The sequence below is a fragment of the Cygnus atratus genome, chromosome 4, assembly GCF_013377495.2.
Source record: "Cygnus atratus isolate AKBS03 ecotype Queensland, Australia chromosome 4, CAtr_DNAZoo_HiC_assembly, whole genome shotgun sequence".
NCBI classification, from domain to species: domain Eukaryota; kingdom Metazoa; phylum Chordata; class Aves; order Anseriformes; family Anatidae; genus Cygnus; species Cygnus atratus.
Genome location: NC_066365.1, coordinates 33,443,894 through 33,465,902, shown reverse-complemented (window position 1 = coordinate 33,465,902; position 22,009 = coordinate 33,443,894). Strand labels below are relative to the sequence as shown.

At 38.3% G+C, this 22,009-nt stretch overlaps 1 protein-coding gene across 1 annotated transcript in view; it reads right to left on the bottom strand.

Annotated features, from left to right (window-relative positions):
- LRBA (LPS responsive beige-like anchor protein) overlaps positions 1 to 22,009 on the bottom strand; it is a 395,790-nt gene that overhangs the window by 178,186 nt on the left and 195,595 nt on the right. The window contains exons 38-40 of the mRNA XM_050710360.1: positions 12,027 to 12,151; positions 5,092 to 5,238; positions 2,330 to 2,466 (exon numbers count right to left, since the gene is read on the bottom strand). Of these exons, the coding sequence (XP_050566317.1) occupies positions 2,330 to 2,466; positions 5,092 to 5,238; positions 12,027 to 12,151 (409 nt within the window). The remainder of the gene's footprint in view (positions 1 to 2,329; positions 2,467 to 5,091; positions 5,239 to 12,026; positions 12,152 to 22,009) is intronic.

The following is a 22,009-nucleotide window of genomic DNA, read 5'->3' as shown; positions in this document are numbered from 1 at the left end:
ACAAGCAGTCGTTGGTTGGTTTCTTGTTGTGTTCGGTTCGTGGTGTTTTGTTTTGTTTTTTTCTATTTTTATTTCCCTTTTCCCCGCGGATTTGCAGCCAGCGGTCGCGGCGCGCCGTGCCGCAGCCAGGCACGGCGACTTGCCCCAGGGCGATTTTGGGGACAGGGGCCGCGATTTTGGGGGGGGGGACGGGACTCTGATCGGTGCTAACAACGGTACCCCCAAAAAAGATTTCTAAATCGGCTCGAGGCATTTCAAGGAAGTTTTCGTGTCCTGACGGGGTGGGGGGAGTGGTGCGGGGGGGGCGTTAAAATCTAACTTCTTGCTGCAGCGGACTCGTTCCGTTTCTTCCTGATCCCGGCGGCACCGATGCTATCGGCAGCGCTGCCCTGTCCTTCGGGAGCTTGTCGCAGTGTTTGCCTTGCGGGAGTTTGGACAAATATACAAGGAGCTCCAATTTATCAACGCGTGAAGCCTCGTTCGTTAAACGGGCCTTCCGAGCTGCAGCGGCGGCGGGGCTTTTGGTTTTGGTTTGTAGGGGCATGGTCGGGAGCAGCTCTTGTCACCAACACCCAGGTACGGTGATTTCGGGGGCGGGAGAGGTTCGTGCAGAGAAGAAAGCTGCGGGGTGTTCTTAGCGCTTTCTTACAAGAAAAATACTCGGATTTGATTTCTAACCCCCCATCTTCCACCCCCTCGAAAGAGATACCAAGATTTTTTTTATTTTTTTTTTAGACTCGTGGCAGCATCACAAGTAGAATACAAGGGATGTAGCCTGTACTTCACACAGCCGCCTCCTCCTTTTAGCAAGAACCCAAATGCAACCTCTCAGGTACAGAATTAAAGTCACAGCCCCACCAAACCCGAACGCCTGCTCGCACTTAGGAAAACAACCACTCCCGAGTATTTGAGACCAGGCAAAAAGCGAGCAAGCTGAATGCCTTGCATGGCAATGGCCCCATAACCAGGTACCAGAAATGGTAGGAATTCCTAACTGGACTTGAACGCCCTACGTGCTAAACATGGAAAACAGAAACGCAGAATAACGCAGACCTGTAAGGCTTTTCTCATGCTAATACAATATGTAGCAGAGTATTTTGGACTCAGAATGAAATACAGTAACCTGTCCTTACATTTTATATTTATACGCTTCCAACAATTCCATGTTTTAAGAAATACTATGCAAGGAGTAAGCATATCAAAATTTTAAGAGCTATTTCATACTTGAAATCATCTCAAAAATGTTTCAGGACCAAAAAAAAAAAAGTTATATTTAATTTACGATACCACATAAAATCACACTTCTAACTAATCACTCATACTAAATTCTAGTTCAAAGAATTTCAGTGTTCTTTTCCAAAACATATTTATTCCTTGATAGGATTTGATAATCCCAGCCTTCAGACCCACTGAGGCCATTTTTAATACAGACAAGAGCAATTTGCTCGATAGGAACAAAGAACTGAACTGGTGCTTAACACACAAGGTATCGTCCGCAGACAAGCAGAAAACCACTACATCTTCCAGCAAGTTATTTTCGCTTCATAAAGAAATTATTACCATGTTTAATAATAAGCAGGTATTTTAAAAATCAAGAGACATCCCTGTGCTTAAAATGGGATACGAGAATATTTTATCAGTAACATGTCATACTTTTGAAATGCTGCCGCAATACTGTAGAAAACATTCAAGTGCAACCTTGTTAAGCTGAGCTCAGAACATCCTGCCTTTGCATTGGAGTTTTACTGAAAGGTTGCTCATTCTAAACAAACACTGGTAATCAAGTAACTCAGAGCAAATAAAGTTCGTGGAAATTAACAAGTCAGTTCAGAAACGTATTTTAAGAGGGCAATTATGTTCTGTGCTTAGGCACAATAAATAGTAACAGGCCCCGTAAAATCGGTTATATAATAATACGATACAGAAGCACTGAAAACTTAAGAGCGTAGGAAGTTAGGCACGATGTTATACTGGCATTATATAAAAATAGGAAAGTAAAACAAAGCATTTGGGCTAACAGCCTCGTTGAACTTTCCAGTATTCACACAGGCCTGTGATTCAAGATGTCTTTATTTAAGATGCCTCCCTGGAGCTTTATTCGCAGCAAGCTAATTAACATTCAAGTAGAGTCGAATTGTGGGAGGGGGAGAATGGGGAGAAGGAGAGGAGGTGACACTTCAGTGAAGTTCACTAACATATATGGTCAGTGGCAAACTTACTAAAGCAGGGACACTGCGGGCCAACAGAGGTAAAGGAAGTAGAATGAAAAATTAAAGGCCTTGGGTAATTTGTCATCATCTCTCAGAGCTCAGGGTCAATGATCTCTTACCTTCGGGTCGATTTTCTTAAAACTGGGATCTTCTTCATCCACCTCAAAGTAGAGCTCAGAAAGAGTGATGGAAAGAGTGCCTTTCACTACCACCGAGGGTGCCACAAGCTGAGCTGGTGCGCTTAGGGCAACTGGTCCTGCCAAAGAGGGAGAACATCAACAATTTTCAAAATTACTTGCTTTTCAAGCTTAGAATGTGAAACTAAATAAAACAGAGAGCTTAGCTCTTCCTTAAAAAAACAAAACTTTTTTTTTTTATCCCAGAAAAGAACATATGTAATAGATTTACAGTGTCTCTGTTCTGCCGAACGTTGAAGCAGCTACAATTGCAAACTGATGCATATATTATACATGCCAGAGCTGGCTTTAGCATGGCAATATATAGTTTTTCCTCAGCCGCATTTTCTTTTTGAAAAAGTTCAGTGGTTGCATACCTTCTGGTGTATGCAATAGAGAGTGTGCACACGAGCACTTGAAATCTTACTGTCAAATGTGTTCTGTAGGTACTGGAGAGTTTCAATAGCTTTCCACAAAGATGAACACAGCAGTCAAGGCTCAAAGTTGTCTGTGAAGTGTTCCCTCATGGATGATAGAAATCTATTGTTAAGGTTAGACAATGTTACAGAGCCTGAAGTAAAATGTTTTTAAGATGCTTTTGATTCCATGTTAAATATTGTTCAAGGATTCCATATAGCATTAGTGTAGCTCGGGGACTGTGGGAGTAAACAGCTGGAGGGTTGGTTTCCAACTGAATGAATTTTTATTGGAATAATCACATCTCCACAGGGCTTATCACAGGGACAAATCAGACGACTACTGAAAACAATAGGTTCGGCATAGATCTGACAATACAGAACCTATTATATAAACTAACACACACGGAGAGAAAGCAGGTTAGGTTTGTCATCCAGCTGATTAAGAGGTAAGGAAATGAAGTTACTTGGTCGCACTATTATCTGACTTTTATAAAACAGTGGAAGATATGAAAGTGACACAGACAATTTTGTTTTAATAAAGCATCTATAAATGAGGTACACACGTTCAGGTAATCAATGTGAGAATAACTGACAAAAAATTCAGATGAATTGTCATTTCTATCGATTGTTAGGAGGGTGATGGTCCTTAATCTCGCATCAATCTCAATGTGTGCCACTAGGACAAAAGAAGAGATGCTCTGTTGAGATCAGAGCAGCTTTACCCTCTATTCCCAATGTACAAATACATTGTGTTTGCAGATGGGCATGAGATAGCTGCAGAACTGCCATGATTTCCCAAAGCTCACCCCCACAAATGGATGAAATAAGCAGCTATGTGTTCTTTTGCTGTCTCCCTTTGCCCTCTGTACATTAGCATGTAATCCAGAGGAGAAATAACATTTTTTCAATCACTCTCAGACATTCAATTACAGGGCAAGCAGACAGCTGCAGAAGCTGGGGCAGTCCAGGTCCTCTAGAAGACCCCTGACAATTTCCACTTCATTTCTACCCACACCACTTTATTAGTGAGGATTACTTCTTAATCCTATTGCCATTGTCAAGATTATATAATTAAACTCCCCTTTCACCTCTATTACAGTATGAATGTATTACTGGAACCAATGAATGTATAATAAACGAGAAGGAAACACAGAAGGCTGTTGAGAAGAAAGCTCGTGGTAGAAAGAAAGAGAAAAGATCCACGTACATAAAATGTCATTGCATTATTCTCCTATCTCTTTATTTTCCACCACCCTTCCTATGTAGGTTTGGTGGTGGTTTTTTTTTATTTATTTATTTTCAGTATGTTGTATTTTTAACTTTGCTTTTAAAAACTAAAGAGTGGAAAGCAGTTCAGGCAAGGAATAAGCAAACTGACAATAAATATTCACTTCTGCTAATTTCACTAAATCATCATAATGTAAGATTACACTACTAGCTTTTTGGGGAACCAGAATTATCCAAGCAATGACATTTTTCTCTAACAAAAATGTGCATGGAATACCCCAGGTGAGAAAGCAGCAGAACACAGAGAAAATTGCATTTTCATGTAAACCCATGTTCCTCAAATAACAATGAATTTGCTTTATAACTCCCAGTGCCTGAACCAAGGAAGTTACTATTTAATTATGAACTGTACAGAAATGGACTCATTCCACTTGGATTGCAACAGTAGCAAAGGTTCGTAAAATTAATCAAGTTCAAGGCTCTGAAGTACTATCTTTTTCTTCAGGAAAAAGAAACAAAGTCAAATATGGTTATGGTCTGTGGAGAAGGGACTTGAATGAGGGAATGACAAGGGGTTTAAGGGAGTTAAATCCAGTGAGCGTACAGATCCTTGAAATCCAAGTAAATCACTAATACATACAATTTTATAAATTCGGGGGGGGGGAACAGGACTCTGAAACTCTCCAAAGCCTTTAATTACCAATGACTTGCCTAACTGTCCACTAGGTCTAATGTTTTGAGGAATGAAACGAGGTCAAAAAAAAAAAAAAAAAAAGAAGCTCTTTGCTGGGTAGAGCTTCTTTTTCTAAGGAAGGTTTTCTAGAATACAGATATCTGCCATGGAAGCAAGCAGGTTATAAAAGCCCAAGAAAGAAAATGCGCAACTGTCCTCAAGTAAATTCCCAGCATCAGATGTGTACAGAAAGTGATCTGAAAGACCCAGTTATGGGAAGGAACAATTTAATGGTGTGTATCCTAAATTAGTATTCACTGCAGAGCAGGGGAGATGAGAACTTAAACAGTAAAGAAGCTGAGGAGAAATTAAATAACTGAAGTTACCCGTTAAGTTCTCCACTTCTCTCTCCTCAATGAATGATGTGATATCGTCATCGCCTTCCAAGAGAATCTCACTTTCTGAGTTCTGATTTCCTAAGACTTGACTCTTGATGGACTGCTTTCCTTTAACAAGTATATCTTCATCAGGAGCTGAAATGAGAAAGAGACACACTGCTGTCAGGTTTCGGAGGCAGAGACAAAGGAGTATAGCTTTGGTTTTTGTGTGTGTTTTGTGTTTTTTTTTTCCCATAAAAAATGAAAGTTGAGAAAGAAAACGCCGTTTCAGACTAGCTACGGGAAGTACCTGCCTTAATCCTCTAACGTTAAAACACAGCTACTTTTAATCCTATTAAGCCTGCCCAAAACTACCCGGAGCTCTCTGCAGCGTTTAACTCCGTTTCAAGTGCCTGTGCCGGGGCTGGGCAGGGAGGAGGAAGGCAGGACGGGCTCTCCTCTCTCCGGCCGCGGGGCGAGTTCCCCTGCCGGCGGCAGGTCCCGCTGTCCCCCTGCCCCTCAGCAGCCTTCCAGCCCCGCTTCTCCGGCTTGGGGGGCAACGGGGAGGCACGGGGGGGGCTTCCCCTGGGCCGGAGCCGGGGTGCACCTGCCCGCGGGAGGCACGGGGATGTGCCGCCGCGAAAAAAGGCGACGGCAGAGCAGGGTTTGCCTGCAGCAGCGCGGCCGCCACCGCCCAGAAGGGCGCTACCGGAGCCCGGCCCCCGGTCCCCTCCGGTTCCCTCCTGCCCCGGGCGGCCCCCGGCCCGCAGCCGGGCCCCGGTGGCGGCAGCAGCCGCCCGGGAGGTGCCGGTGCCCGCCGGGAGCCCCCGCAGCATCTCCCCGGCCGCCGGCGCTGCGGCTGCTCCGTGGGAACGAGAAGCCGCGGCGAAAGGGGGAGGGCGAGAGCTCGCCACGCTGAAGTTGCCGCTGGTTGGCAACCCTTAATTCCTTTTCTCTCTTTCGAAGCTGAAACCGAGCGGGGTATTTCTTTAAAAGCGATTTAAGAATGCCCACGGAACTGCCGCGCTGGAAAAAACGTGCGCCAAGCACATCGTGAGCGACTAACTTCAGCACACTGCTCCTTGCTGTCGCTGATTGCTGCCATACACGGTTTGAAGTTCCACTGGCTGGGTTAAAAAAAAAAAAAAAGTTAATCTGCAAACATTTACAGAAGGCAAGTCCCCAGTGGCAATATATAAAGTTTAAATTAAGTAAATATATGCACATAAATTGCAAATAATAAACTTTTCAATTAAGTGAAAACTAAACCAAAAAAAAAATCTCCCAAACCCTAAAAAATATCAACAAATATTCTGTTTTTGCCACATGCCTGGAGCTTAACAAAGAAAAAAAGTTTAACTTGCCATACAAAATAAAATTCAATTTATGCACGGTCATTTCTCCCCAAACAATAGCTGCCACTTGTCAGCCTTCAAAAAATAAAGTATTGAAAAGCTTTAACTGCATTGTACAAACACAGATTTTACTTTCTTCTAAAACGTATTCATGTAAATAATGATAACTCCGATTCTGGAATTGTTCAACGTGAGTTGAAAACCTTCTTGTCATGGAAAATATGCAGCTGATATTTAGGAAGGTTTTCCTGTAATTAACTCCCCCTTGAGGATTTTAAGTTAGCAGCAGTAAAATTACCAACAGTATACTAATACACACCACATGCACTGTTGCTCAGTGGCCCAGCAGCATTCTGTTGAAGATCAAAAAAAGTAAAATAGAACAAAACCATGCCAGGGATAAAGTAAAGGATAATCAGCCCTTTTTTCTTCTCCCCTTTTTCCCCCTATTTCATGCTAGAAAACTCTATTCAGTGTTTCAAAAACCTCCATGTGCACAGTACATAGCTGTCATTTTTGCTTCCTTCATTATAATGTCACACTGAAGGTACTATTTCATACTAGCCTTCTACCTATTCTCATTTAAGATTGAATTGAAAGCCAAGATCAAAGTTCAATACTTTTACATTTAGCATAACTTGTCCAAGTTACTAGTATGTCCTGCAGTCTTTTTTTCTCATCTATCACTAAGAAAAAGTAAAATCAATATGGCCACTTCTAAGCCAGAGACAATCGGGTAACAGAAATGCACACCTCCTGCCTCGTCTTTCCTCATTCTGATTATATTTATTTCTCAAACTATATTATAGCGATTCAAACACATACACCTTGCATAACTGCCTTTTTTCAAGAAAAGATTTTAGATTATAAGTTTAGTCTGTCTTTGTAAATTGTCTACATTTTTGTCATCTCTCCGCACAATGTTGGCTACCCACGTTTCCTGACACGTGTGCCGTACACACAAATGTGTAATGTACGTGCGCAGGGAGACACAGGCACCAACTACTGGAAGGCAATCAGACACCACCCCGAACCAGAATCTGCTTTTTCCGTATGGAGCTGAATAAAGCGCTGAACCTACAGCCAACAGGCACAGGAACAGTGAGTATCTGTGTAGAAATGGAATACACTCCACGTGGGTTCACCTATTTTGTGTATTGCATGCACTTAGGTAGGCCACAGTGTAGTTCTCTCTCTGTATTTACCTACTAGAGATGCATACGACAGAGCATGACAGCAAGTGCCAGATTCCGTTCCCATGTACGTGCAGGGGTGTCCTGCACTCGATTTCATCTGCCAGGTCCCAGATCCTGCTGTCACCTGTAACGCAAGCCATGCTCTGCCAGGCCTGCCTAGCCTTGGCATGGCCGGGCTTCTGGCTCCAGCCCTGCAGATCTGAGCAGTTGCTCACATTCACGTTTTCAAGATCAAGACCAAAAGGTATGGCCTATGTTCTGCACAGGGTGTAACAGTCTGCTAGCAGAGTGTTCCTCTGGCACACTAATTTCATTATTATATTTCATTATTCTAATTCAATGCAATCCTTCCCAAATTGCTCTCTAGGACCCACTTCCTTCAGGGAGCTTTTAGCAAACATCTCTGCATCTGCACAGAGCCTTCTTTATCCCAGTCAAACCTCTGGAACATTCGGGTGTAAAAATAATTTCACTTAAAGCATACACTGAATGACAGATTGTTTTAAATTGTTTGTCTATAACTTGCAAGAAAAAAATGTAATTTTTAAAAGCTGTTTGAAAAATAAACTATCAGAAAGGACCGTACAGAAGGTAACTTACTATTGCTTTTTATATTTTTAATGTCTGGTAAACATATCAGAAAAAGCAATTCTGGAAAGGATGCACTAAAAAAAATTACTATCATTTTGTTAGTTGGGCCTCCCAGAAGCCTCCCTTAAGTCTGTTTGTTTTGTTTTGTTTTTTTTTAAGGCAACATTGGGAAAAACAAACACTTTCACATCAGATTTTTTAAATATTCTTTTAAGACTTCTTTTCTGTCCCCTGAGTTTAGGCAAAGAAAACTGGCCAGTCAAGTTCAATATTATATAGGATCGGTTGCTAGATACTTTCAGTGGCAATGTTGTGAACTCCGCCTTGACTGAAATACTAAAGACAGTTTTAATCCCCTCCCCCCAGGTTTTAATAAATGTCAATGAAAATAAACAAGCAGACACATCACCTGTTAAAAAGCTTGATACAGCATTTCCAAGCAGGTAAAGATTCTCTTGCAAAATAGTGTTCTGGGGGAGTCAGGCTACAAAACCCAACAGGGCTAAAGTACTCATTTTTGCATGATATTACTTTCCAGGAAAAGAAATTTGACTTTCACATCTATATAATTCATAAACCCTTTGGTTTCATTTCTAAACAATGAGTGGAAAATGGAAACAAATGAATTAACTCTTTGCATCCCACAGCATCTTCACCTCTTTGCTTCCCCCACACTACATTACTAGCCTGACGTTTATAAATAGCCATTTTGGAAGGTGTTTTTTTTTTGTTCCTTTGAAAAATTACCTAAAGCTTTTTTTTCCCAAGCAAGTTAATGTGAACTTGGGAATGGCAATTAAATTGTCAGAATTAAAAAATTTGTTTTTAACTAGAAGGTAGCCAGAAGTATAGTCATGGGGCTGGTATTGATTGTCTGAACAGAGAACATTAGTCTTCAGGTATTTATTCTGCCACCTCTGCACCAGAGGCTCTCCTTCAAATCAAATCAATCCCTGGAAAAGATTGGTTCTTGCTACTAAGACACATAACTAGGCTGCAAGAGAGCTGATTGTTGTTGTTCTCTATAGGTTTTACTGAACAATATCTAGGCTTCCGATTGTTTCTAAAGCTTTTTCACAGTTGCAAACTGTGATCTTTTCCAGACTGTGAGCTCTCTGGGGCAGGGAATACATATGATTTGATTTGCAAGACACCAAGGAGTTGATAATGTGCACCTGCTAGTGAAAAGTGTGCTAAATTCTATGCTCTCAAGCACACAATAGTACTTTCCCATTATTTATGCATTATTTTCCCGTCTCCCTTTTGGCAAAATCCCATATGCCCAATTTCAGGTTTTGGTTTTGTTCTGTTTTGTTTTGAGAAAAGCTTAAATAGGCAATAGGGAACCTTTATTCACCATTTTAAAAATGCTTTTTCTTCAGAGACATGTAAAATTAATTGAAATACAATAATTAATGATAAATTATCGATAAGAAATCATAAAGCACCAAGACAAATCCATTGCAAATTCTAAGTATATCCACAACCTGGCAACGCGGCCTGAAAGTCCAGTTCTGAAAATCTGAAAACAATTGGATTTTCTGACCTGACATCACTTAATATTAAAAGTTTATAAACACATTTCAGAAAGAAATGAATCAAGTGACTGTTCAAGCTGACCTTTATGATAACTGCACCTTCTGATACTTTCTACAAACAAAAACCTTTGTATTCCTATAAATTAAATATAGCTTCTGGTTGAACTGCAATTTGCATTTGGTCATTTTACACCTTGCCAATGGAAAGTCCTCGATCAAGACAGTTGCACACCTACCTACACTCCAGCAGATGGTCATTCTCTATACTTTCAGAAATCACATAAATTGCATAATGATTTAAGGTACACTAGAATATTCACTTGATAAAGAAACAAAATGCCAACAGACAACTAAGGTACTATGCAATTAAATTCAGAACAGAACATCAAGAAATTGAATATAATAGAACACCTACGGATGTCAAATGCTGAACAGAAGGACTGACAAAAAAAATTAGCCCCTTTCAAATTACTGGGGTTAGGTACCAGCTACGTATTATCAAATAGGGCTACTTTTATTCAATCTTATCAATTGATTTTTGTATCAACAAAATTGTACTCCTGTCAATTACAAACTGCATATGAGTGATAGCCCTTGAAATATAGCATGGATTAATGAAAATATCACGTTACTATGAAAGATGAATAATTCTATTAGTGTGTTGACTTTTGAAAGAATTGATTACCCAAATATAAACAGAAGCTGTAAATATTTTGCCGTAAAAATAAGAGTATTTTTCAGTGCTTTGATAAACAACATAAAGATTAAATAGAAACATATAAGGAGAATACGTAAAACTGTGTCAAGACCTATTTAATTTAAACTACACAATTTTAAAGGGGGGCAGTTCTTCTTTATCAAAGGATATTATTAAACAGAAAAAAAAAAAAACTTCTGTCCTTAAAGTCCATGGTATAGAAACAACACACAGTACTAACAAAACAAGCCCCAAAGAAAAAGTGGGTTAATTAATTCTACATCTTGTTCCTCCTTCTATAGTCAAAGATGTAGGTCTCTATGAACGTTGCTTTTAGATCACTTTATTGACTATTCTCTGTATGGTCATTTATTTTAAAGGACTGATGTCACATTTGGCATTATATCAGCTGACATATTGTAGACATTTTCTTCCAGAAATGGCTCTTTAAGGCTGAGTGCCAGAGGTTAAGATGCTTTATGGAAACTAACTTTACGACAGTGATGTTCTTCTATGCTCGTACAACAGTCTTAGTAATTTTAAATTAGCATAAAGTGCATGCCTCCACGTATCGTGTGTGTACGTATATATACACACGCAGTAATTCAGACTAAATATGAAAAAAACTGAATTTAAATGATTCTATTCAGTGACATGTACATTCAAGAGGAAGGGTATTCAGTTTTAAGCATAAGCAAATCATTTGTAAATAAAAGGTGGATTTTTCAACCTTATCAATATATCTTCATTAGATCACAAAGACAAAATTCTAGACTAAAACCCAAAGTTCCTTAGCTTTGGCTTTTTATCTTTTGGTTTATTACAAGTTCTAAAACTGATTATCTCCTTGGTTTTGTAAATACATTCCAATAGAACAGACATAGCAGCATGTAGCTGGGTGATCCCTGATAATAAAATGGGGGGGGGGGAAAAAACTGTTAAAAATACAACCTGTTTTTAACATCACCAGGTAGAAGTCATTACCATTTATTGCTTGAACAATCCTTTACATTTTGGCATTTGTTACTATTTCTTCCATAACAAATTTTTACAGAAATACTTTAGGACTTAAACACACGCAAAGGTCTAAATAAAGTTTTGCTCTAGAAGCATTATTTTTCTTTTTATATATCTGTAAGGATAGCCTGATATATGCTCAGGCTAACTGAAATAATTGGTGTGGATTTCTGAACAGGGACCGTTGTCTTTTGAAGTTACTATGGCATAAATAGGTAATTTACCACAAGAACATGTGTCCAGGGTTTAATGGCAAAATTACATCCACCTTTTCTTGTACTTACCGAGAACTGTATTTGTAATCACTGTATGCAAAGTGTGCACAATGTGCCATCTCAGCTAAGATGTAATGAGGAGGTTTACCAAATACCAGCATTGCTTATGATAAGCAATGGTCAGTTTATCTTTGTACTGAGCATGTCTGAAACGCAATGACAAGCCTTTTGGCATCTGGGACAATTTTATAGCACCTTGTAGGAATGAAGGTCTAATTTTCACTGCCAGGTACTGTAACCTGCTGCTATTGGCAAGAAGCAGTTTTTACACTGACCATGTTCTCCAGCTGCTTTTAGTGTCGCTTCAGGATGTGTCGATCCAAGGGGGTTACGCACAAATCGTCGCCGGCGCCGCAAGTCATCTTCCCAGTAGTCAAGGCGCCAGAACTCACGAGGACGACTACAATGAAACAGAGGAGCCACATATGTTAGCAATTATCAAACAGCATGGTAGCACTGAATTTCTGCATAAAGCTCTCCTTGTTTGCGCTGCCTTTTTTTTCCTCTTTTTTTTTTTTTTTTTTTTTTAACCTCCCCCCTTTCTGCAATCTTTTACTTAGGTATGTCCTTGAAAATAACAATATCACCTTCCAGTCTAAGGAACTCCTTTCCCTTTTTTCTTGGAAGGTGAAATGAGCACTAAATACATCATTTTGAAATGAATTGCTGACAGTGTGATCAGTTTCCCCACACTCTAGTGGCATGTGCTCCGATTTCAGCCTCATTTCAGCCTCAGCAGGGCACCTTTCTCAGTGACTGCATTTATAAACCAGAATAGGGAAAAGGCTATTATAAATATGGTATAGCATTACCTATATTAATCAAAGTCTGTCCCCCTTCATTTTTCTTCCTAATTTGTGCCTTTTTGCACAAGGTCAGTAAATCATACCATGAATTCTTGGTCCAGAAAGTGTTAACTTTAATGAATACCTCAGTTACATGGTTATGTATGTGATAATAAAATATTACTCTGTTTAGATGTGCAGGAATTTAATTAAAATAATCTCTTAAAATATTCATTACATTTAGCCCCTGAGGCTTACAACAACACAAGAAAATGCATTTCTTTTCCATTTACTGTTTTTAAATAAACCATTCCAGGAGAGTGAAATAGCAATCTATTTTCAAGCAAATCAGATTGGATTCCTGTTCTATGTAGTTGTGTTTTTACATTTAATTAAAAACTACATGTTATGATGTGTAATAATTGCTATATTGAAGGCATACTTTTAAAAAATTACATCTAGAAAAGGTTATATCAAATTCATTATTTTCCATTGTATGCTCCAAATATACGTAGATCTTTTTAATATGGTCATATATAAGTGCCAGTTACTATCTTGTTAGATGATCATGAATGAATGCCACTGTAAAACAATATTTAAGCCCAGAGAATGTACCAAAAAACAAACCACAGTTTCAGGTATAGCAAAATAAACAAGCAGAAAATGCCTGACACATAGAATAGTCATGATAGGTTCATAGCCTGAAAACCTATATAGCCATGTTACAAAACACAGGCTATGTTTGTTAACGTAACTAGTATTAAAACAATAACTTGCAATGTACATATATTCCATTTCTGGTCCAATAGCTAATAAAAAGTATACCTGTCAACACTGACAAATGAATAGCCACGACTAATTTACAGATCCCATAGTTAAAAATATTTGATATCTATATTCTTAGTTTTGAGGTCTAAACCCAGAGATGAGTTTAAGCTAACCCAAGGTTTCAAACATAGTAACAAAAGCCACAATAATTTGCATAGCTCTCCTCTTAAACACAATTTGTAGATATTAAAAATTGTGACTGAAAATTATCCTATAAAAATTGAGAATGTCTATGCATCTAGCTTTAAGTTTCCATGCCCTTTTCTGACATCAAGGAAAAGGCAGTACTATTCTTCATCCTCCTGATTTCTTAATTTCAGAAAAATACTCGAGTATTTGAAACAAATACCCCAGTATTTTATATTCACACTTTATGTGCTACAATCATGCCTAAATTTGAATGCTTTTGTTATAAAATCCAATGATTTCGGTATACTTAGCTAAATGAAGCAGTATTAAAAAAAACACAGGAAGATAGGGGTTTATTCAAAGCTCGATTAATAACTTAAAATTCTCTTTTAGCAATCACAAAAAAAAGGCAGAACACAGCTGGCTATGTGCATGCCTTTGATAGTCGTAGAGCATGGATAGGCACTTCATCATTCTGCCTTCCTACATTTATCTGTTAAAATTATTATCAAATATCAGCCAGGATGCAGTCGTGAATCACAGACTGCTCCTCGTCTTCAGGGGAATGATACAATGAGGGTCTATTCATCAGTATGGCAATCGGCACAAGTAATTAGTTCCCTAGACTGAGATCTCCTACAAAGCTTATTTCAGTCAGCACCACAAACATATGACAATGAAAAGCTAATGGAAGCCGCTAAAATTTGTTAACCTCTTCTGCCATCAATCCTTCTGGTATTCTGTGCTACAGTATTATGCAAAGATGGTAAATTATTAATTTGTCATTCATCTATCTCTCTACAGTTTTGATAGAATTAAGTGATGTCATTCTACTGGATAGCAATTAAAATTATACTACATTGCAAAACTATGCTAAAATTATTAGAAAAATAGGAAACTATGATCGGGCAAAACATTATCCTGAAACATAATATATCTTTAGTCCCCCACTTTTATTTTCCATTCAGGGAATGAAATTTGCATAGGACTCCTCGTCCTCCACCAGTGCAGTGACTATTCACAAACAATAACGTCATCAACTATTAGCCTGCGTATTTGGGTATTTGTAACTACCTGCAACCACTACGTGATGAGGAAAAAAATCTACTCTCTACACACAGACAGATATTTAACAAAAAACCGTACAGCCATAAACACACACCTATTGTCTAATTCTTAAAAACAAACTGCTTTTGAGAGCAACTACTGGGACAAACGCTTATTAGTACCAAGATAATCCAGTGAGCAATATAGCTACTGTAGAACAACCAGCTTACAGGTAAGATCATTTAACTGCTACAGCCCCATCCCCAAAGAACAACGCTGTCTTATGCAGACGTTATACCTCTACAGCCAGGGGGAGACAGACGTAACGACTGCTCTGACTTTGCTGCAGTTTGCTGGGTGAAAGACTGAAGCATTACATAGCAAAGGGCCAAGTAACTGGATTTTGAGAACAGCTTAGTGCTGTTGACCAAGGGTGTTGGTTTTTTTTGTGTGTGTGGTGTGTTTTTTTTCTTGACAACAGAAGCTTCTGGCCCTATAGTAGGTTGCCATATGGACTAAAGGTGCTATATGGACTGGATCAATGAACATAAGTACTCAATTAGTTTAAGTGCAAGAGCAACATTTCTCAGGGGACTGAGGATTTATGAATTATAAATCATATTATTTGCATGGATTTGTCAGGGGCCCCACTAACATGATACACAGTAATTGGTGGTTCCTTAGTAACAATATTGAATGAATAGAAGCAATGCTTTGATATTAAATGTTTTATTCAAGTAGCATTACCATGACATTGCTTTCTTTTTCAGTTTTCAAAATTGCCAGTCTAGGTACCCAGACTTGAGACAAAACTTTCTTCTCAGTTCATGTTTAACTAAGTAGATGGTTTTAATTGTACAGAGATGAAATATACAATGACCAATATAGCCTGTATATCAGAATTTTGATCATACAATTCAAAAGAAAAACTCACATCGCTGTGGTCAACGGGAAAAAGCTTACATGCTGACATATCTTCATTCCAAGAACAAGAGAACAGGAAACCTATTTTCTCTATCAGTTTCAAAGATTAACCCAATCAAAACAAAACATACCAACTGGCCTACTAGCTTTATTATGGTGTTAAAAGAATTCTAGGCTTGGGAATTACCTTGAGGTTCTAATATCCTATAGGAGACTTAAATTGAATCTAAGGAGTACAACCACAGAATGATGAGAAGATCACACAATTTCTGAAGAATTACTTCTTGTAATGTGTTACCCATTGTATATTTCAAGATATTCTGCTATCTTTACATCCACTGAAAAGAAGCAGTCAGCACACTAGTGTGAACAGAAAAGAGACTCTGCAGGGTGAGTAAAAATAAGGAAACGGTAAACCTACAAATGCATTAGTTTGAGAGGTTTTGGAGCTGTACTTGGGCCAACAGCTGATCAAGAATGGATTTTAGCATACCAGAGAAGCATCCATTCAGATCCTTTCATTAGTGAAGTAATAAATAAATAAAAGTAGCACAAGAAGAAAAGAAAAGGAGAGAAAGGTGAAAGCAGCACAGCATTAAAGAAATCATCTGCAGAGACAGAGGATGGCTAGAGAACCAAATGATTTCTTCTGCCTAGAAGGGTATTTAGTCTTAAAGGCAAGAAAACCTGCATGAGAGACAACTTCAACAAACTCAAAAGCAGATGGAAACTAGATTGTGTATGCCCTAAAAACAATATGTTGTCATGAAGACTCCAACCAGCCTGCCAGTCATCGCAGTCTTCTTTTTAAAAAGAAACAGTTCTTGGTCTGGTGTAAAGCAATTACGTACATTAAATACAGATATGAAACATTAGCCAATGTGAATTTTGTACTGCTAGAATTTATTTCACAGATGCATCCAGAACCAAGGCTGTTACCATGCCACAGAATGAGAACATTGGTTATTCATGCAATAGACATAATACCCTATTCACATGTCCTAAATCCTATGAAGATACCAAGATAAATTTCCAGATAAGACACTCCTCATTGGAACTCTAACTGTAGAGTTAAGCAGATAAGTCAATCTCCAAACCTAATCAATCCCCCGATTCTCTACTAAGGCCATCACTAGGCAATCAGTCAGTAATGCCAATTTCAAAGGTATAAACACGCTTGAACACAGGATCCTGGGCTAATTTACTTTCATAGACAACCAAACACAGAGTGGCAACACTACTTATTCATCAGTAGCAACAGTATAGATTTGGCAGTAAATCTGAATCAAAGAAGGCTCTTCAATTTCCTCTATTACCAAACACAAACCTACCAAAATTTCTCATTTTAACTTCACTCAAAATTTGATTGCAATGGCTCATCAAGTAGCTCATGCACAATATCAGGTGCTACTTCTAAATTAAATAGGAATAGGAAATAGAAATGCCCCATTTTTAAGAAAAAATATCTTGGATTCTTTTAATTCTGGTCAGTAACATTTTTTGTTCTATATCTAGGTAGCTTGAGCTTCCATGTGAAATGCTTCAAGAACTCAGGCCAGACATCTGCTGCAAGATACGTAAATGCTTTTCTCAAAAAAAAAAAAAGCAAGAAGCATTCACATTTGATTGTCAATCCAAAAATAAAAGCAATCAAGTTCTAGAAAAAAACGCAGAGATCTTGAAGGAATACTGCTAGCAGGCTGTAGGGCATCATCAATGCAATGTGCCTGCTTTATCTTGCAAACTGAAATCCATTGCATTTTCATGGAGATGCATGTCTAGAATATTAACTAAAATCTCTTGTATTTTGCATTTAAAAACACAGTGCAACGTATCTTTCACTGACTTAATAAAATGTGATTTCAGAAAACAAGTAAAACATCTGAAACCCTTCATTATTCTTATAATAAGCTTTCACAAACCATGATCTAACAAAAACAAGTTACACCACAGCACATTAATACATTTATCTACATGTTTATAAGTACCAATCTAAAGAATGTTATGTGTAAACTATTAATATTTGTAACATGCCCAAAATATCTAGCATATTTCAGAAAATAGAACATTGAGCTTAACAATGGTAAAGCACTGAACTGAAGATGTAGCTTGACAAGCAAGTTCTCAGCAACAGCATCAAGTTCAGCGTCTCACCTGGAGATCCCATGCACAAGTATTTGTGCTGCCATGCGGTAAGCCAAATCAAAGCACCATTGCAGCAGGAAAAAGACTGTTTTCCAGTAAATCACGTTCCTGATCTGATTCACAACTTTGTCTGCATTAGCAAAGCACTCAGGAGAAGGTTTGGTTAGTATTAAGTCAGTTGCCACTAAAATATTATTTGGCCAGCTACACTATCTCAAAGCACGTATTTCAGAGCACTTCACTGATAATGTATCTACATCAGAACATTAAAGATTGATTAACTCCTAGGAAGTGCCTTGAGATCTTTGGAAATGCTACCTACATTACCTGTATTGCCTTCAATGGCAATACCAGTTAAAGATCTACTTTCCCTCCCTCTCAGCTGCATTCATGTAAGCATTCCTGGGGCTCCACTGTAAACTGGACCACAGTAACCATCTCAGCTTATTAAGGCTGAATGTTTTATTCTGTTTTATATCAGTAACCTGTTTACACTGCAGCCTGACCAGCAACTATGTAACTAAAAATGAGGGAAAAAAAGGTGCTGGTGAGGGGAAGGAAGGAAGAAAAGGATAATGGAAAACATTTGATATCAAAAAAGTCATATCATGTACTCTTACTCCAACATCATCAGAGTCTGCGCCTTCCTTTAGTATCTTAATTTTCCTCCCACATAGACATTCACATTCCATAGTTTCAGAAGAGGGCTTCTGCAAGTGGAAATAATTGGGAATCCTTAGGCAAAGAATATCACGCATGCGCAGGCTCTTAATCTCTGCCACGCTCATTGCTGTAGTAACAACAACTGGTCATAACAAAGGCCCAAAGTTATCGAGTAAAACTTCTTTGGCATAGTATCAACTGTTCAGAATATTAATATAATCTATTAAATTATCGTAGTTTACTTGCTTCTTCTAGCACTTCTCCAAGAAAACATTTGACTTTGTCTATAAAGGATTACTTTTTTCTAAAAGGACTTTTGCCTTTATCTGTATTTCACTATTATCAAAGAGTGTGTTTTTTCTCCATAATGCTTTCAGACGAGAAAATCATACTATTCTTTTTCACATCTTTCCCAAGTAGCAGATGTGGAAAGCTGGGTGTGAACTCCAGGCACAGCGTCTGCATGGACTTAGCATGGAACTGTTACTCTGGGGACCTCTGTATCACTACGCTTCCAGCGTAGAGGGAAAAAATGGAGAAGTCAGTAAGGGAAGCATGTCTTACCAGATATTTCATGCTATTTCCCCATATAAACAACACAGATCTGTAATTCCTAGGTCTGCATTTGAAAAACTGGTGGAAATGCTCTTTGTGGGTTTTAATACAGCAAACAGCCAGGATATTATCTCTGTCTCAACCACACATTAGACACTGCAGTCCCAATACCCCACCCAGGCCTCCCTATCTCCGTGCTTTAAGTCATACCAAAAATGCATTCCCATCTAACTAGCATGCAAAACAAAAGAAGAGAATAATGCCAGTTCCAGATATCACAGACTCTTTTCTGCATTGACAAGCTTTGAATCTCTCATTTAAAATGCACTCCAGAAACAGATGTTGACAATAAATGTTTCAGTCCTCCTTTACACATTATAAAGCACCGTGTCAGGGTAAAGACAAGCCCACCCTTAAGGTGCTGCTGTCCTAGATGATGGTGTTTTTAACTTCCAGTTTAAAAACATCTCTGTTTACGTATGAGTTTATGTCTGCTCTTCTTTGATCTTTATTAACCCCTTGGTGGCTAACCACAGCTTCAGCTTTTTTGGAGGCAGCATTCTTTGAAGTGCTGGCATTCCAGGGCACGCTGATACTTCAGAGAGGGTCCACTTAAATACATGATACAGTAGTGATCGTGTACGCCATGACCACTAGCTTATCTTAGACTGATCTTATTTTGATCAGTCTAAAATAAAGCTGCACTTTAAAAGACAGTCATCTTATGACATCGTTCAATTATCTTTCTATTTCCATCAAGATTAATTATAAATTAACTGAAACCTACTCTACTTCTCTGTAAGTAATAAGTTAACATCAAATCTTTCTCATGGCTTCGAGCAAAATTAGTTCAAACATGAATCAGCCATGGAAGAATGAATGAATAGCAAATTTGAAAAAGGATGCTTTGGCTTAGTAGCTCATAAATCTTTCCAGATCTCGCGCTTCCTACACCTGATTGTAGTCAACAAGTTTTAATTTGTTTTTCAAAGTAACTACAGTTCATACGGATCCCATAAACTGCTATTCATATTGCAAATAATGATTTTATTTTCCAAAAATAGGTACAGTGAATGTTATTGGTTTTATGTTTTGACGTTTTCCTGATAATGCAGAAATTAAGTCTGCAGGGTTTGGCCATCCCTTCCTTGCCAAAATGAACAAGGGAGCATAACAGTATAGGTCAGAGGATATATCTACATCTGGCAAAGGAGACAGATCAATCTCTGTCCACCTCCTTAGCCATTTCTACTGGTTCTGATGCTTTCACCTTAAGCCTGTGCACAGAAAGGACCCATGTCTTCTCTCACAAATGATTCCCTACAGAACTTATGATGATTCTGTAATGTACACTGAAATGTTAGGACTCAGATTAATTCTTTCCAGTAGCTTGAAATTTCAGATGACAACCTTTCACCATGTCTGGATACACAGATCAACTTTTCACCAAAACAAGAAAATCTCCTCAGATCTGTTATTTCCTTTGTAAATTGTTCTGACCCCAAAAGAATTAAACACAGAGTAAATCAGCGTAAAGCTTTTTCCAAAAATTCATCATAGATCTGACTGGCCCCAAACATTTCAGCTTCACTACCATTTCTTCTAGAAGAAACAGGATGAAATCACATTCCCACATATCTGCACTTTAAGAGCTGTGGCTAACCTACATCCTTTTCTTTTATGGCTCTCTTAACAGCTGGATACTTCTCCTGCTTCCATAAAAATGTAATGGTGCACCCCTCTGATTCAGCAAATATTTTTCTGCTGTATGTTCTTCTAATACAAAACCAAATTAATTTTTAAGGGTCCTCTGCCAGAAAGGTCTAAAATAATTGCTTTATCCTTCCCAAAACTTTTGCTCTATTAATTTTTTTCCAAAAGAAGTTGAAATTAATGTCTAGTAACTAAATTAATTCAGTAATTCACTATACTCAAAGGAGAAGAAAAGGAAAGATAACTGAGACTTAGTTACAACATCAATAGCTTTCCAGTCCAGAATGAATCTATGTGAGGTCTGTAAAAGATCACTTGCTTTCAAACCAGTCTGCCAAAACAAGTTTTCCATTCAAGAAAGAAGAATGTATTAGTCCCAGTGATAGGAAAAATCGTCCTCCCAATTATGAGAGATGGAGAAATTTTGGCATGCTTACACGTGTGTTTATTTATTTATTTAACCTGGAATAAAAAAAAGAAAAGAAAGACTAATATAAAAAGTATATATTTTATATTCTTGAGTGCATCTGGTGAGATAAGAAAATCCCTCCTTCAAACTCTTGCCTTAATCACAAGTTAATTTGAACATACTTGCTCCTCTGCTTTAAAGTATACTTTGGGGAACAGATAACTCTTTCAGGTCCACTGCGTGTTTGACTGCTGCTAAACAATATGTTGGAAAAAGTATTACCAATTTGGATTGCAGGTTAGGATACTGAAGTCTTACAGGCATCCAACCTCAAAAATACCTCCTACTCTTTGTTTAGAAATGATTACATAATTAAAATTGAAATTTGTGTAATACAAAAAAAAAATAAAAATAAAAAAAACAACCACCATTCAAGCATAATTTCAAGGCTAACACTTCTGCCTGAGATTTAATTCCAGATTTAAAAATCTGAGGCAGGCAAAAATCTGGGAAATGACTTCACTGTGTGATGATTGCAGGAACATATGTAAGAAAGAGTTCAAGTAACTGCAAACATCGTATCACCCTCAGAGACAGGAAACAATAAGTACAAGCCCACAAGACCACTAGGAGCACATGGAGCAAGGCTCCTAACTGTTACCATACTAGCACATCATGGTGAGGAAGCAACAAAGGACTCAAAAACCTTTAGAAGGGTTTAACTTATTAAGTATATTTCTCCTTTGAAAGCCTTGTGAAAGGTCTCTAAAAATAAAAACATGCCACCAAATTCTGAGGAAGCACCCTTTTCCAGACGATATAGAAAAGACAGTATTTACTCAAGTTTTAAACGAAAGATAAAGTAACCTAAAACACACCTTATCTTCTTTTAGAGTGTCGCTGTACTATGTGTCTTCAATGACCCAGGAGCCAAAAGGCTGGCAGTTGATGTGTGTGGCACAGAGGCAAGTTCAAAGCTGTTACCTCACAGAGTCTACAATCGAAGACGCTGCCCAGGGGCAGCTCTTTGCATGGTGGCACTGTCTGCAGGCAGTGCAAA